Raw genomic sequence first — 12942 nt, 5'->3', positions numbered from 1 at the left:
TGTTTATTTTGTTCAGTTCAGAAAAAGAGGTTTATTTTATTTGCCCAATATTTGAGACGAAGCACCCATTGTCATGAAAGGAAAGCATTTTTTCCATGTCAACATACCAACACACCACGCGTTGAGTGGTGGTGGTGTGGTGTCCGATTCGCTTCATCTGCTCTACGCACTGCCAGTGCTTGAGGTGAAAATGCAAGAGAAACTGTACACCATGTTCGAACATCATTTGAAACATTGGGATTAAACATCGTATGTCCAAACATACCACGAATACAAACATTTTCTAACATAGATACGAAAGAATCATGTTTGTACTCAAACACAAAACTGTGAACAGCAGCGTGGACATGTTTATTCCGGACGCAGTGTTTTTTGTGAAACATGGAAGACTGGTCACCATATTATCAAATTTTCAGCGTTGTGAAACCTTTCATTTGACACCATCGAAAATACGGTAGCATCGTTCCTGAGATACAAGGGGGGGGGTGGTAGGTACAGGACCACCGGTTGCGTTAGGACCATCTTCCCCTATGATATGGGCTTTTAGAAGGGGGAGGGGAGAGCTCAGAGGTCGAGTGACGTGACAACGCTTCGTGGAGACTTTTTTTCCACACAGAGCGCGTTGTCACGTTGCATAATGCATGCCCATTTTTTCTAAGTTCTTGCGAGTTTTTTGAAAAACTGAATGTACTGGAATCCACGTTCATCTTTTGTTGATAAATCATAGAACAAAGTTTATTTGTATGTTTTGAAACAGACCTGAAAATACAACATTAATGTTAAAAAATCGGAAACCGCAAACAGACAGGTGTTGTCACGTCACAAAAGTATTGGGCTGGCAACGAGCGAATTGAACTGTAAAATATTCTCCAACTGGAGATTCTTGTAGGAAATTTTCTCAATTTTACTTTGATCTCGTTTAATATTTGGAAATCGTGTGATTTATACATGAAAACGAGAAAACCCCTGTTTTTAGCGAGTCAAAACGTTGCCACGTCACGCTGGAATGGGTCTCATGCAATAGTTGACAATCCCCAACTTACAGTCCAAAGATGCTTACTAATGGACGAGGAGACGCTTGATCTGATAAAAAAAAATTAATAAAAAGCATTTGCGCACGAAAAATCGAGAATGTCGATGATTACGAACGAGCATATGGACTTGAATATGTACAACAATAGTGGCTGAAGAAGCGTATCCTACCGTACGAAGGTTTACCAGTGATATCGTGAAAATGAAGTGCATGTCATCGGGTAGGACCCACTTGGAAAAATTTGGGGTAATGCTCAAACAAAATCTGGAGGAAAGTGAGAGATGGTAGAATCAAACGCTTTCTCTGATTGAATAACGGGATATTCAAAATATGATGCAGTATTCATTGTATTTTGATGAGGTATTCGACTGGATTGGATTACATTTTCATCAAAACATCGAAAAATATCCTTTATTTTGACTCCTCATATTTTGTCTATTTCGTTGAAACTCTTTATCTACCTACCTAGATATGTTTGTTTCATCAAAACCCTGCCAAAATAAACTGGTTTTTTATTTTGGATTGTAAGTTACTAGAGTTTTAGTATTTCTAAAAAATTAAGAATACGTTATTTTTTCCTGAAATATTAAACGGGAAAACATCTCGATGTCCAGAAATATTATTCAGTGTACCGAAGGCTATTATCGAATAGAATATAACAAAACAACAATAAAGCTTCCCTCCTAGTGAGCGGAACGGTATATTGTTTGGGTATTGTTTACTAACATGCTCTTGAATAGCTACTGATAAGAAATAAATCCGCAACTCTTGCATCATTCAGTGCAGTTTTTCGAAGCGTCAACACGTTAGAATGGACAGTGAGCAATTTTGATTTAAACTACTCAATTTTGGGAATTCATTTGTCTTTTTTGTACCCACAGACAGCGCCTGTCGTCATCGCTTCCGATGTTTGATGTGTTCCGACATCGCTTTGTTTTGCGATTGTTCGGAAAACTGCCACCATGATCACCCAAGACAGCTGCTTATCTCCGATGAACTGCTACTATCACAATACGGCTCAAAAGCGAATGATCCCGAGTATACAGAGATTACCATTTTCAGCTGTCCATATTGCGATCGTCAGAAGCTTAGTGTTTCTTCGCTGTATGATCACATCACACTCGAACATTTGGATATCCCGTTCAACGTGCGTTGTCCGATTTGTGTTTGCTTCAGTCGAGACAGTGCGTCTTTGGGGAGTACTCACCTCACGGCGCACATACTTGAGAAGCATTCCTTAACTATGGAACAATACCATGAGCATATTTTCGTTTACGATACGTACGGAGAAGACGAACTAGAACTGTTGATGTTCATCGCCTCAACACTTCCGCCCACCTACAATGAAGTCGGACGCTCAACAACGGCGACTGCAGTTCCGAGGGATTCAGCTCATCCACCGACGAATGAGTCGTTAGGAAAATGTGAAGTTAATGATGAAGGGGTGAATTTAATGATTTTTAATATTTCAGGAGAACACTGGGACGCATGTGTCCAATTTGCTTGGAACTGGCGTTTGAGGTTAATTGTTGCGAGTTGCAGTGCAAACACAAGTTCCACTCGGAATGTATTACCCTCTGGAAGGCACAAAACCCTACCTGTCCGGTATGTAGGAAGCGTATCGAAAGATAAGAGCAATTGGACGGCTTCCGTACACTACTGTACGGACTACTGTTGCAATTGTATTTATATTGTGTAACTACAAATATTTTTCATCTCAATTTCGATGTGTAAGAATACATTGGTAAGGATTACATTGAATATAAATATTCAAACAATTTTTCAACAATTGATATTGCAACAACGGATTTATTGGGAATAAGATAATGCTATACCAGCGGAAATTATTGAACCTAGGAATGACCATAGAGGCTGTCCACATACCACGCGGACAAAAAAAGTACGATTTTAGACACCCCTCCCCTCTCTTCCCCCTCCGTGGACAAGCGTTGACTTTCTTTATCGCCCACACATACCCCCCCCCCTTTTGTCCACGTAGACATTCCTTTTTGAAAAAAAATAAGAAAATTATTTTTTTTCGCTTAAATTTTATTTCAAGTTTTTTTGTTTATATGTTCTATTCCATGTTTTTATTGACAAAAATGATAGCCTTAGTAACAGTAACGATTTGATTTAAATTCTTCAATTTTTTTTCAACTCTTTCCGGGAGCTCATCAGTTTCTCCCGAATTCCATTTACGTTCGGCTTTATTGACGAATTTACGTTGGATTTACAACCAGATGGCGCAGCGAGTAAAATGAGGATGTTATGTTTGTTTGGTACGAAATTCGTTCAAATATTCTAGAAAAATCAGAATTTATCTTCAAATTTCCTGGTTTTATGTATTCTTTTCACGCTGAAAAGGTTAGAAAATCATCATTTTACAATGTGCTATGTGTATTACGAGGAATGGCTTGTTATAAGTATTGTAACTTTGATTTTTGACGTAGGATTACGTCTTTCGGGAACATATTGGGGTACAAATTGAAAATCGAAAATCGAGCGCACCGTGAAAATTGTCCAATTTCAAATGCTTATTGCTCAGTCATTTCATGATGGATTGATGAGATTTTTGCGTCAATCGATTTCGGCACTACATAACATTTTTGACGTAGGACTACGTCTAACCGGAAGATATAGGGGGTGAAATGGAAATCTAGGCACTGAACAAGTAGGATAAAATGCAAGATTTGGAACGCTTATAACTCGAGCATTTCTCAATAGATCGCAAAGGTTTTTGCATCAATTGATAGGAAATATATCTACGCATCTATCATTACGAATAACATTTCATTTTTCTTGAGATAAATAATTGAATAATTGTGAAATATCAAGCATTGTCAAAATGCACTATGTGCCCATTTTTGATTGGTCCATTTTGTGCTCCTCAAATCGTACCGACCAAAACGGGCAACCAGAGCAGCAGCGAAATAGAATGAAGCACGATTGGAAAGGAAAAAGAGAAAAATGAACGAAACATTGGTCGCAGTCTCACACATGCGTAATTCTCGAGCCAGCCAGTCAGCTTAAAAATTCCCGCTCCGCTGCCGTAACGATCATTCTCATTCAAACGTTAGTACCAGTGCACCAGTCCACCTAGCCGGCGTTATATAGTTTCGGCCGCCGAAGTGATCGAGATGGCTGGCAAAGCTGCGACGATAAGAAAACCCGCATTCGGAACAGATGTGTTCTGTGTTCGGTTCGGCGGACATCAAGACAACAGGCAGTTGCAGCGAGTGGCGAGTGGCAAACGCAATCGCAAAACGGCATCAAGTAGCAGAAGAAAAAAGTTTGTTCTTTATACAAACTGCTTTGGTGGCAAATCTAGAACAAGGCGGCATCAAGGGCGTTCGAAATGGTTTTTTTCAAAACCACGAGTACTAAGTTTTCTAAATTGGAACCATTCCATAAAACAAGGCGCTTTTCAGGGCCATTAAACCTTCCAAAAAAGAGTTTACGAAATACAGTTCAATGCTTTCTAAAACAATATCCAAAATAATAATAAAACACAAATTGATTTTTTCATAATTTGTTTGCCAGGATATGATGAGTATGTGAATTTGGCAGTTGTTCTTAGCTTATTGATTTTCACCAATTCTTAAATTGCTTCTAGATTGAAAGTACAGTAATTTACACTTATCTCGACATTTAGCTAATTGGACGGACCTGTAATGCGACATATTTAGTTGGACATTTTTGAAAACATAGAGTTCGGGGTCCAAATTATGACCCCACATTGAAAGTCGACACTGTACCACTGTCATCACAAATGTTCAATTACAGGTTAAAATTACCTCCAATCCGACACTGAGTAGTGGTAATGCGACGTGCCATTGAATGTAATTTACTGTAAAATATGTCACAAGCTGGATGGGAAGAAATTTTCCAACTGTGAAAGCTGTGGCGAGTGGCAAATGCAATCGCTAAACAGAAAGGTTTAGCCGAACAAGATGGGGATATCGAGTGATAACAAAACAATAAACTCTTTAGATTGAAGATAATTTTGTGATCCTGAAAAGGACCCTTTTTAGCCTGCATGTGAATCCAACGAGCGAACAAATCGTAATGAATGTATTTTTTTGCCATCGCTCCCTTTTAACGCTCATTCGTTCGTCTCGTTGGACTCGCCCCTCTGGCTGAGTCTGCCGATTTGTCTCTATCCTGTGAGTGTGTACCGCTAGAGTATAAAACACGCGGACCCCAAAAAAATATCTTATTTTCTTTCAAACCGTAAACCCGTGTGGTTGTACGGCATCGGCATCGTGGACGTAACAAAGGAGGACAAGTTAAGGGAAAGGCAAAGTCTCACTCGAACCGTGCAGGTCTCCAGTTCCCTGTTGGTCGCATTCACTGATTGCTCCGCAAGGGTAACTAGGCCGAACGGATTGGTGCCGGAGCACCAGTATACCTAACAGCGATTATAGAGTTTCGGCCGTCGGAGTGCTCGAGTTGGCTTGCAAAGCTGAGCAGACAATCAGAAAACCCGCATCAAGAACAGAGCAGGTTCGGTTCGGCGCTCATCAAGGCAACAATTAGTTTCAGTGAGTGGCAAAGTGTTTCTCCGGCACGTCGCATTAAATGTAATTTACTGAACAACATGTCACAAGCTGGATGGGAAGAAATTTTCCAACTGTGAAAGCTGTGGCGGGTGGCAAACGCAATAGCTAAACAGGAAGGTTTAACCGAACAAGATGGGAATATCGAGTGATAACAAAAACACAACACCAAAGGTTCTTTTCAGAACCATCAACATGTTCATAAAGAGTAAACAGTAAACTAATCCATTTTTCAGGTAGATAGGTAGGTATTCACGTAGGAGAAGAAAATAAAACAATATATTCAAAATATATATTTAACAAAAGCTGTCCCCTTTGTATAGTCCTACGTCACTCCGGTTATGTCCCCGACATTACCCACCCGTCTTTTTTACATTGAATAAAATATTATATGTCATGAAACTTACTATCGAACAATTGAAAAATTTCAACCCCTATCCTAACGGAAATAGCCACTTCTGATTGGTCGAATTTGACGACATATGCGGCGGGTCTCTAACAGAGACATCAAAACCAAGCTGCCTGAGGGAATTCGGCAATGCAAACACATGAAAGTAGGGGGAGCTTTTGTTCCCATCGAAATGTATTCCCTAACAGAGATTTCAAATCCAAGGTGTCTGGGGGAAATCAGCATGTAAATACCCTCGTGGTCGATAGTTTAACTAACGACGCGCACAAATGGATAGTGCTAATTGTAACTAGCGTGGACATTGCTGATTGCATACGTGCTGGCGAATAAGTTGGGAGTGATGAAATAGTGTTTTTTTATTATTTTCGTTCCAATAAGAATCTTTCGATGGGTTGATTGAAGAATGATATTTCAATGAACTGAATAGAATTTATGCTTCATAGAATATAAATAAAATAAAAAATTATAAATTAAATTACCTTTTCCAATTCAAATATATTTTCTCCATACTAAAGTAACTCTTGCTTTTTGGTGAGAAAACTTGTGTTCGATAATGATTATGACCAGACAAAACAGACCCAAATCATTATCGAAGAGTTTAACAATGTAATTCTTCAAACATATCCATATCAGCATGCAGCAGATAGCCTAACGGAATCCTACGTCAACTATGCGGTCGTGTCTTGGACACAACCCTCCTGTGACTTTTTTCAACTAAGTAAACGATGAATAAGGTGTTTTGCGCTAAAAATACTGCAAATCCTTCTCGTATCGGCCCCTACATAACCAATGATATCAGCCAATTTGATATGATATCGATTTCATCGCAATTATCCATAGTATCAATAACCGGTATGCATTATCAAACTTAAAATTTTCGAAGATTATCTATGACTTTGGTCAAATCGCGTGTTGAAACCATCGTAAATATACAAAGCCCTAACTTTCTTACCATATACTGACGACATTCAATGGCTGAAATGAATCTCAATTGAAATAAAATGAATAATCACCACCGAATCTTGCTTTTCAATGCGTAAAATAAACAAACACCCTCACTTTTGTGGTTCCGAGCTCTTATGTAGATGTCGCAAGAGGTGATTCAGCTTTAAGTAAATTCGTCAATTGGCGATCTAACGTACAAATCTACACCTAGGCGGCGCTGCGGTGAAAGTGATGATGGTTTTAAATTTTGCCATGTGAGCTTATGGAAGGTTTGTAGTTCTTTCCATAAATTACAATGTTATAATCTTAAAATATTATTTGATTGCGATGGGTTTTTAAGAAATTTAATTCAGCACATTTTTATATATAACATGTTATTTTCTTATCTCTTTCAGTAGTGAAAATTGTATAAATATTGACAATGGTTGAATCAAAGACGGAAATTCGAGAGCACCATCAAAAACAAGTAGAAAAATGCATGGTTCTTGCATGTGAGAACTACCTTGGAAAGTCCGGAAGTAAAACATACGTGATTTGTGTTTTTGTTTTAGGTTACCTTATCATCATTTTCTTAGTTCAAAAACAGAATCCAGATGTCTCACCGATCGTTTACGTTTTGCGTTAGATCGCTAATTCCCGTTTCCACTTCACGGTGAAAACCGTGAAAACAGAATGCAGTGTATCCGCGATGACAACGGTACGGTGTCGACATCTGGATAAGAAATTAGTTTTCCAACTAAAACTTACCATTATAATATAAAATTATCTTCAGATACAATTTTTGTAAGTTTATTCTACCACAAGAAGAAAACAAAGTTTTGCATTCACACTAATTTGATACGGAGAAGGTAATTTTCATTCAAAATTTCTATTAGAAACGTGTTAGTTCTGCCTAAAAACGCATTATTATTTTTGACGCTTCACTAATGCCGGATTTACAATCATTGACAATGAGCGCGATTATTTTACTTCAATAACGATTTTTAATCGTCAACCAATCAGAGCAAAGCGCGAAATCTTCCATGACAGTGCGAAAAAAAGATTCGCGACTACGAAGCTGAATTTGACAGCTTGTGTGCGTGAAGCGAATGTCAACAAAGAATTGCAAAAAGAATGTGATTTTTAAACGCACCGTTTTTAACGTTTTTTGCAGAAATTTTCGTAATGGTGAGTATGTATCGGAAGAACAATCCTCTAGGATGCTTATTTAGTTAAATCACATAAATTTACTGCAGGGGAAAACGTTTTCTTACCGCATCCAAAGGACACTGTCTTTACTTGTGAAAAAGTAAACAAACTTTCAGGATACTAAATTTTAATAAAAATTAATAATTGTGTGCAAAATTTATCTTCCAAACGGTTGGAAAATGAGTTTTCCTTATGCAGTGAAAAAAAACTTTGCCGTAGCTTAAGCTGAATTTAACTTATAAGTGTTTTTCTGTGACCTTGTTTCATGCATTATCAGGAGCCATCAGTCGGAGAAAATGAAACCTGCTACGTGGCTGTGGAGTTTGCGGATGTGTTCGATTACGCTGCGGGTGGAAGCCGTTTAGTCGTCGAAGGCGAAAGAGTATTCAAAGCTAGTTGGTGTTGAAGAAGTTCACGATGAAGGCTTCAGTATTTTCTCGTCCTGCCTCCAGTCATCATCTCCAAGCTCGGAACCCCATACAATAAAAATTCGTACGAAAATCTCCTTCTCCAAATGGTTGTTTTGTATCATTTGCTTAAATATGTTTTATTTTATTTCTTTATTATTGCACATTTTGCACCAAGTTGGACTGTTTCACACTTTTTCAAAAGTGCGAAAATGTGAAAAAAAAGTGCGACCTTGCATCAAATCGATTTGCTGTCTTCAGCGCACTTATTCGTTATCAATCGAAGAATAAGTGCGCTGAAGACACCAACATGATTCGATGTTAGAGCGCACTTTTATTTGTATTTTCGCACTTATGGAAAAGGCCGAAACAGTCCAACTTGGTGCAAAATGCACAATAACGTGTTTTGAATCATAAGTAATTAATTCGCCTCTGTGCTTAAGGAATTACTTTGAACTCATCAAGAGGCTACTAATAAACGACTTGTTTAAAAAAGGTAGTTTCAGGGAAGAAACCTATTAAAAAAAAAGGCCTATTTATTTAAAAAAATATATTCTTAACATGTCTATTGTGCAGGAATCCAGTATTTCCTCTTCTAGCTTCACTGTAGATTTAGGCTTTTGACGATACTGCTTCACGAGAGTCACTGCTTTGACAATAGATTCGAGCATTTCTCTTGATTTAAGTCCAGTCCATGATACAAGATCGTCATCGCTTCCAAAGGAGATCGCTGAGATACGCTTGACTTTAAGTTTATCCAAATCCGTAGTGTCTACCTGAACTGCTTTCTCTACTGTAGAAACACAGACTTCGGGATGATCTGCACATTCAGCATCGATGGCAAGATCCGAAAGGTTTGGTGTATCATGTCTCTGGTCCATCGCTGCCCCAACTTTGGCACGGTTTGCAGCACGTTCAACACGGCCCTCAATAAGTCTTTTCCTGGCTTCGCTGATGGGGGGTTGTGGCAAATTCAAGTCGGGAACTGCTGATGGCCTAAGAATTAAGCGATCAGTGGCACGGCTTGTTGCTATAAAAAGTAAAATAATAATAAAAAAAATAAAATATTATTGCTTCAAGGCGTGTATTACACTTCATACTTGGAGAGTAGAATTTCGACACGGTGAAATGGAGGCTACTAATACGGGAAGTTTTGGTAGGTTCTATCTTTAGCCGTAGTCGTTGGAACCAGTCTAGATACCGCGATTTGTCCGTTTTCGGAGGGAAGGCATGAAAAGAAATTCCGGGGCGATATCTCTGCTTACATCCGGGGACGACGCAAACAATACGGCTTTTGAATTTTGCAGATTGTTCGGAGTCAGCTTCAAGCAAATTTCGTCCGACTTGCATGTTCTCCGGGCAATTTGCGCAGCTTTTGACGTCCATATTTCACACGTTCTAAGGAAAATATTTTGAAAAATATTAGAGCACTGATTGAATAGAAGCCAGATCTTTGTATTTTAGGTATTTTATGAACACTAAGCGGATATTTTTATATTAAATTTCATTAATTCGGTTTACCTCTCTCGCAGGTAGATTGACAGAGGGTGTACTTCAACGGCTTTTTCTCACTACTAAATGACAATAAATTTTGGTTCGGAGCATCGAAACAGCTAAGAAAAACTATTTCTCAACAATTTCCACTAATTGTAAGATAAACACGGTACAAGTTTTCGAGAAATCAATATATTAATTACAAAGAAAATATGCAACGGTTTGTTTACATATTTTTCACTCACACGCGAAACTTTCATAGGTGGCGACACCGTACCTTCGATGACGCGAATACACCTGCATGCACCAATACCAGAGATGCCAAATTTGAAGACATGTCCTAATTTTGAAGACATTTGATTTACTGTGAAGATATTTGATTTTGTGAGGACATTTTGAAGACATTATAGAATATGTGAAGACGTATCAGTATGATAGTGGATGTGGATTTTGGGAGAAATTATTTTCATAAAATTCCTACTTTTTTCCGAAAATATCGCCAAAAGAAGTAAAGCTGTTGTCTCAGTATCATTCGTTCATTTTTCAACAGTGTCACTTGTTTGCTTTTGTCTTTAGTAATCAATGAAGTATTTTGTCTTATTGTCTAAAACATTGGGCCCTGATTCTCGAATACACTTCACGGTGGAAACGACAATAACGGCACGCTATTGAACTACGTTTTACGAGTTAGTGAAGTGTCGAAGATAATGATGAGTTTTCAGGCAGAATGAGCACTTTTCAAATAAAAAATCATTAATGAAAATTATCTTCTTCGTATCAAACTGGTATTCAATGTGAGTGGAAACCTTTGTTTTCTTCATGTGGTATAATAATCCCATACAAAAATTTCATCTGAAGATAATTTGATATTATAATGATAAATTTAGTGGGAAACTAATCTCGCATCCAGATGTCGACACCGTACCGTTGTCATCGCGAATGCGTCTCATACCGTTTCCACCGTGAAGTGTATTCGTAGTGTATTCGAGAATCAGGCCCATTGTTCAAAACTAAATTATGAATTTTAGTTTCCTTCAATATGGTTGTGAACTGAGAGAGAGGAGCCAGCTGAATGACAGATAGTTTGTTTTCTTCCTATTCTTTTTGCGCTTTCTCATCAAGAAAATTCAAATCGAACAATTTCAATCAAGCAAATTGTTGTCATTCATCTATGAGAAAAGTGTTCAAACTTGACGTGAATGTTTGTTTATGAGTACTTTTGTGCGTTTTTATCCTCGATTTGGTTTTTGACGTAGGACTACGTCTAACAGGAATATATGGGGGGAAAACGAAAATTTGAACACTGATCATGTGGGATATAATGAAAGATGTACTAGGTCAGCCCACATCATGGCTTCCAGCAGCATCGGCCCACAAGTTTCTTTTACTTCTGACTATTTCGATATAGTTGTCCTGAAGAATTATTTCGATGATTTCTAAAACAATATCCGAAATAATAACAAACAAATTTTTATGATTCCTTTGCCGGATGAGATCTTGTGTGAATTTATGGGTGTTTTGGGCTCATTTGCGACTTTTTCCGATCGTTCATTCAGTTTTCGAGAATTCATTCATGGTTTCCGGATTAAAAGTCAAGCTAGGCGTGAAGAAGGCATTTTCCAGCGGCGAGAGCAGTTTTCTTCGATTGAAAACAAAAGGTGTTTCGAATGTTTCGTTTTGCGACGGTTGCTATCACTACGCTGCCAAAACATTACCGGTTCGGTTCGGATTACTGTAGCCGTTCAGCGAAAGGTGGTGCAGAAACAAATTTGTGGATTATTAATTTGGGAACGATGTTTTTCACAGCATTTGAGATGAAGTTTTGCTCTTGGCACCAAACAATCAACATGCTAATGTTGAGGGTGAAGGTTTATTCGGATGTTTTATTGCTCCACTGCTTTGATAATGATTTGCGCATTTAGTTTGTCTACATTACATCTGCACTGTATATAAATATGAAACAATGAATTACGTATTTAGAGCTTGTTTTTCTGAAGAGAAATAACTTGACCTAAATTCGAACAAATAAAAATAAACCAATATTTATATTTTTGACAACCATTGGCGTAGTCCTACGTCCCTCCGGTTATGTCCCCGATATTACCGCAGCGTATGTGGAATATATTATTTTATTAGTTTCTACCAGGTGCATTTTGAGGAAAGTTTTTTTTGTGTCCGATGGAAATAATAATAGGTTGACTAAAAAGGATGCAGTACCAACTGTTTGCATAGGCAGTGATCACGATTCGGAAGAAAATTAGAGCTATACTGCCAGTCTCTCGACGTCTTTTTCGTTTCTTGCTTATCGCTGGTGACCAATTCATATTCAAATTTCAAATTTGACATGCAGGTCGCTTATCAAGGCAGTAGAAGCACTGAAGGTCCAATCGAATTGACCGATAGTGTTCCGTTTTCAACGGAAGTAAGATTCATGTATTATAAATCCGCCTATTGAGAGCCACAAACGATGAAATTTATAAGTAGCCACAAACCCATTTTCTACAAAACCAGTGCACAGTCCGCGCACGATATTCAGTTTCACATTCCATTCGACCATGATACAAACGACAAAATTCCAAAATAATCCTACCGAAGCAGAAACGAACCACATAGAGAAAAAGTACTAAAACAATAACAACAGTAACATCATCGCAGTCACGTCGTCCCCACTGCGCATCAGCCCATCAGTGGGCAATGAAGTACAGCAGCGTAACGAAGTGAAATCATTCCTTTCCAAACAGTCAGAGCGAACACGTCCTAACGTGAAAGTGCAAGAGAAAAATACCAGAGAAATATAGAGAACTTTTAACCTACAAATTGATAGTTTATTTCTAGTAAGTGTGTGACCATTGTTGTCGGCGGGTTTTCCTCAAACCGCCCGAACAGATAGTGAAGGTGAACCAATCAGTC

The 12942-nt window shown here is 38.2% G+C and overlaps 1 protein-coding gene across 2 annotated transcripts; it reads left to right on the top strand.

The window, feature by feature from the left end:
- The first annotated feature begins 1723 nt into the window (after positions 1 to 1723).
- On the top strand, positions 1724 to 2778 carry LOC129778672 (uncharacterized). Of its 2 annotated transcripts, none has more exons than XM_055785726.1 (3): positions 1724 to 1851; positions 1915 to 2443; positions 2506 to 2778. In XM_055785726.1, exons 1-3 carry the CDS (start codon positions 1845 to 1847, stop codon positions 2663 to 2665), a joined length of 696 nt encoding a protein of 231 aa, XP_055641701.1. In that variant the 5' UTR covers positions 1724 to 1844; the 3' UTR covers positions 2666 to 2778. The 2 variants fall into 2 exon arrangements, with proteins under 2 accessions (XP_055641701.1, XP_055641700.1); XM_055785725.1 differs by having other exon boundaries at positions 1915 to 2446.
- Positions 2779 to 12942: the final 10164 nt, after the last annotated feature.

This window comes from Toxorhynchites rutilus, chromosome 3, assembly GCF_029784135.1.
Source record: "Toxorhynchites rutilus septentrionalis strain SRP chromosome 3, ASM2978413v1, whole genome shotgun sequence".
NCBI classification, from domain to species: Eukaryota; Metazoa; Arthropoda; class Insecta; order Diptera; family Culicidae; genus Toxorhynchites; species Toxorhynchites rutilus.
The sequence above is the reverse complement of the archived record's forward strand: the minus strand, read 5'-3'. Positions and strand labels throughout refer to the sequence as shown.

Excerpts from the sequence above, each read along its gene's own strand:
- LOC129778672 (XM_055785725.1), top strand. Across the intron at positions 2,447-2,505 it reads CATCCACCGACGAATGAGTC|GAGAACACTGGGACGCATGT; the intron begins GTTAGGAAAATG and ends TTAATATTTCAG.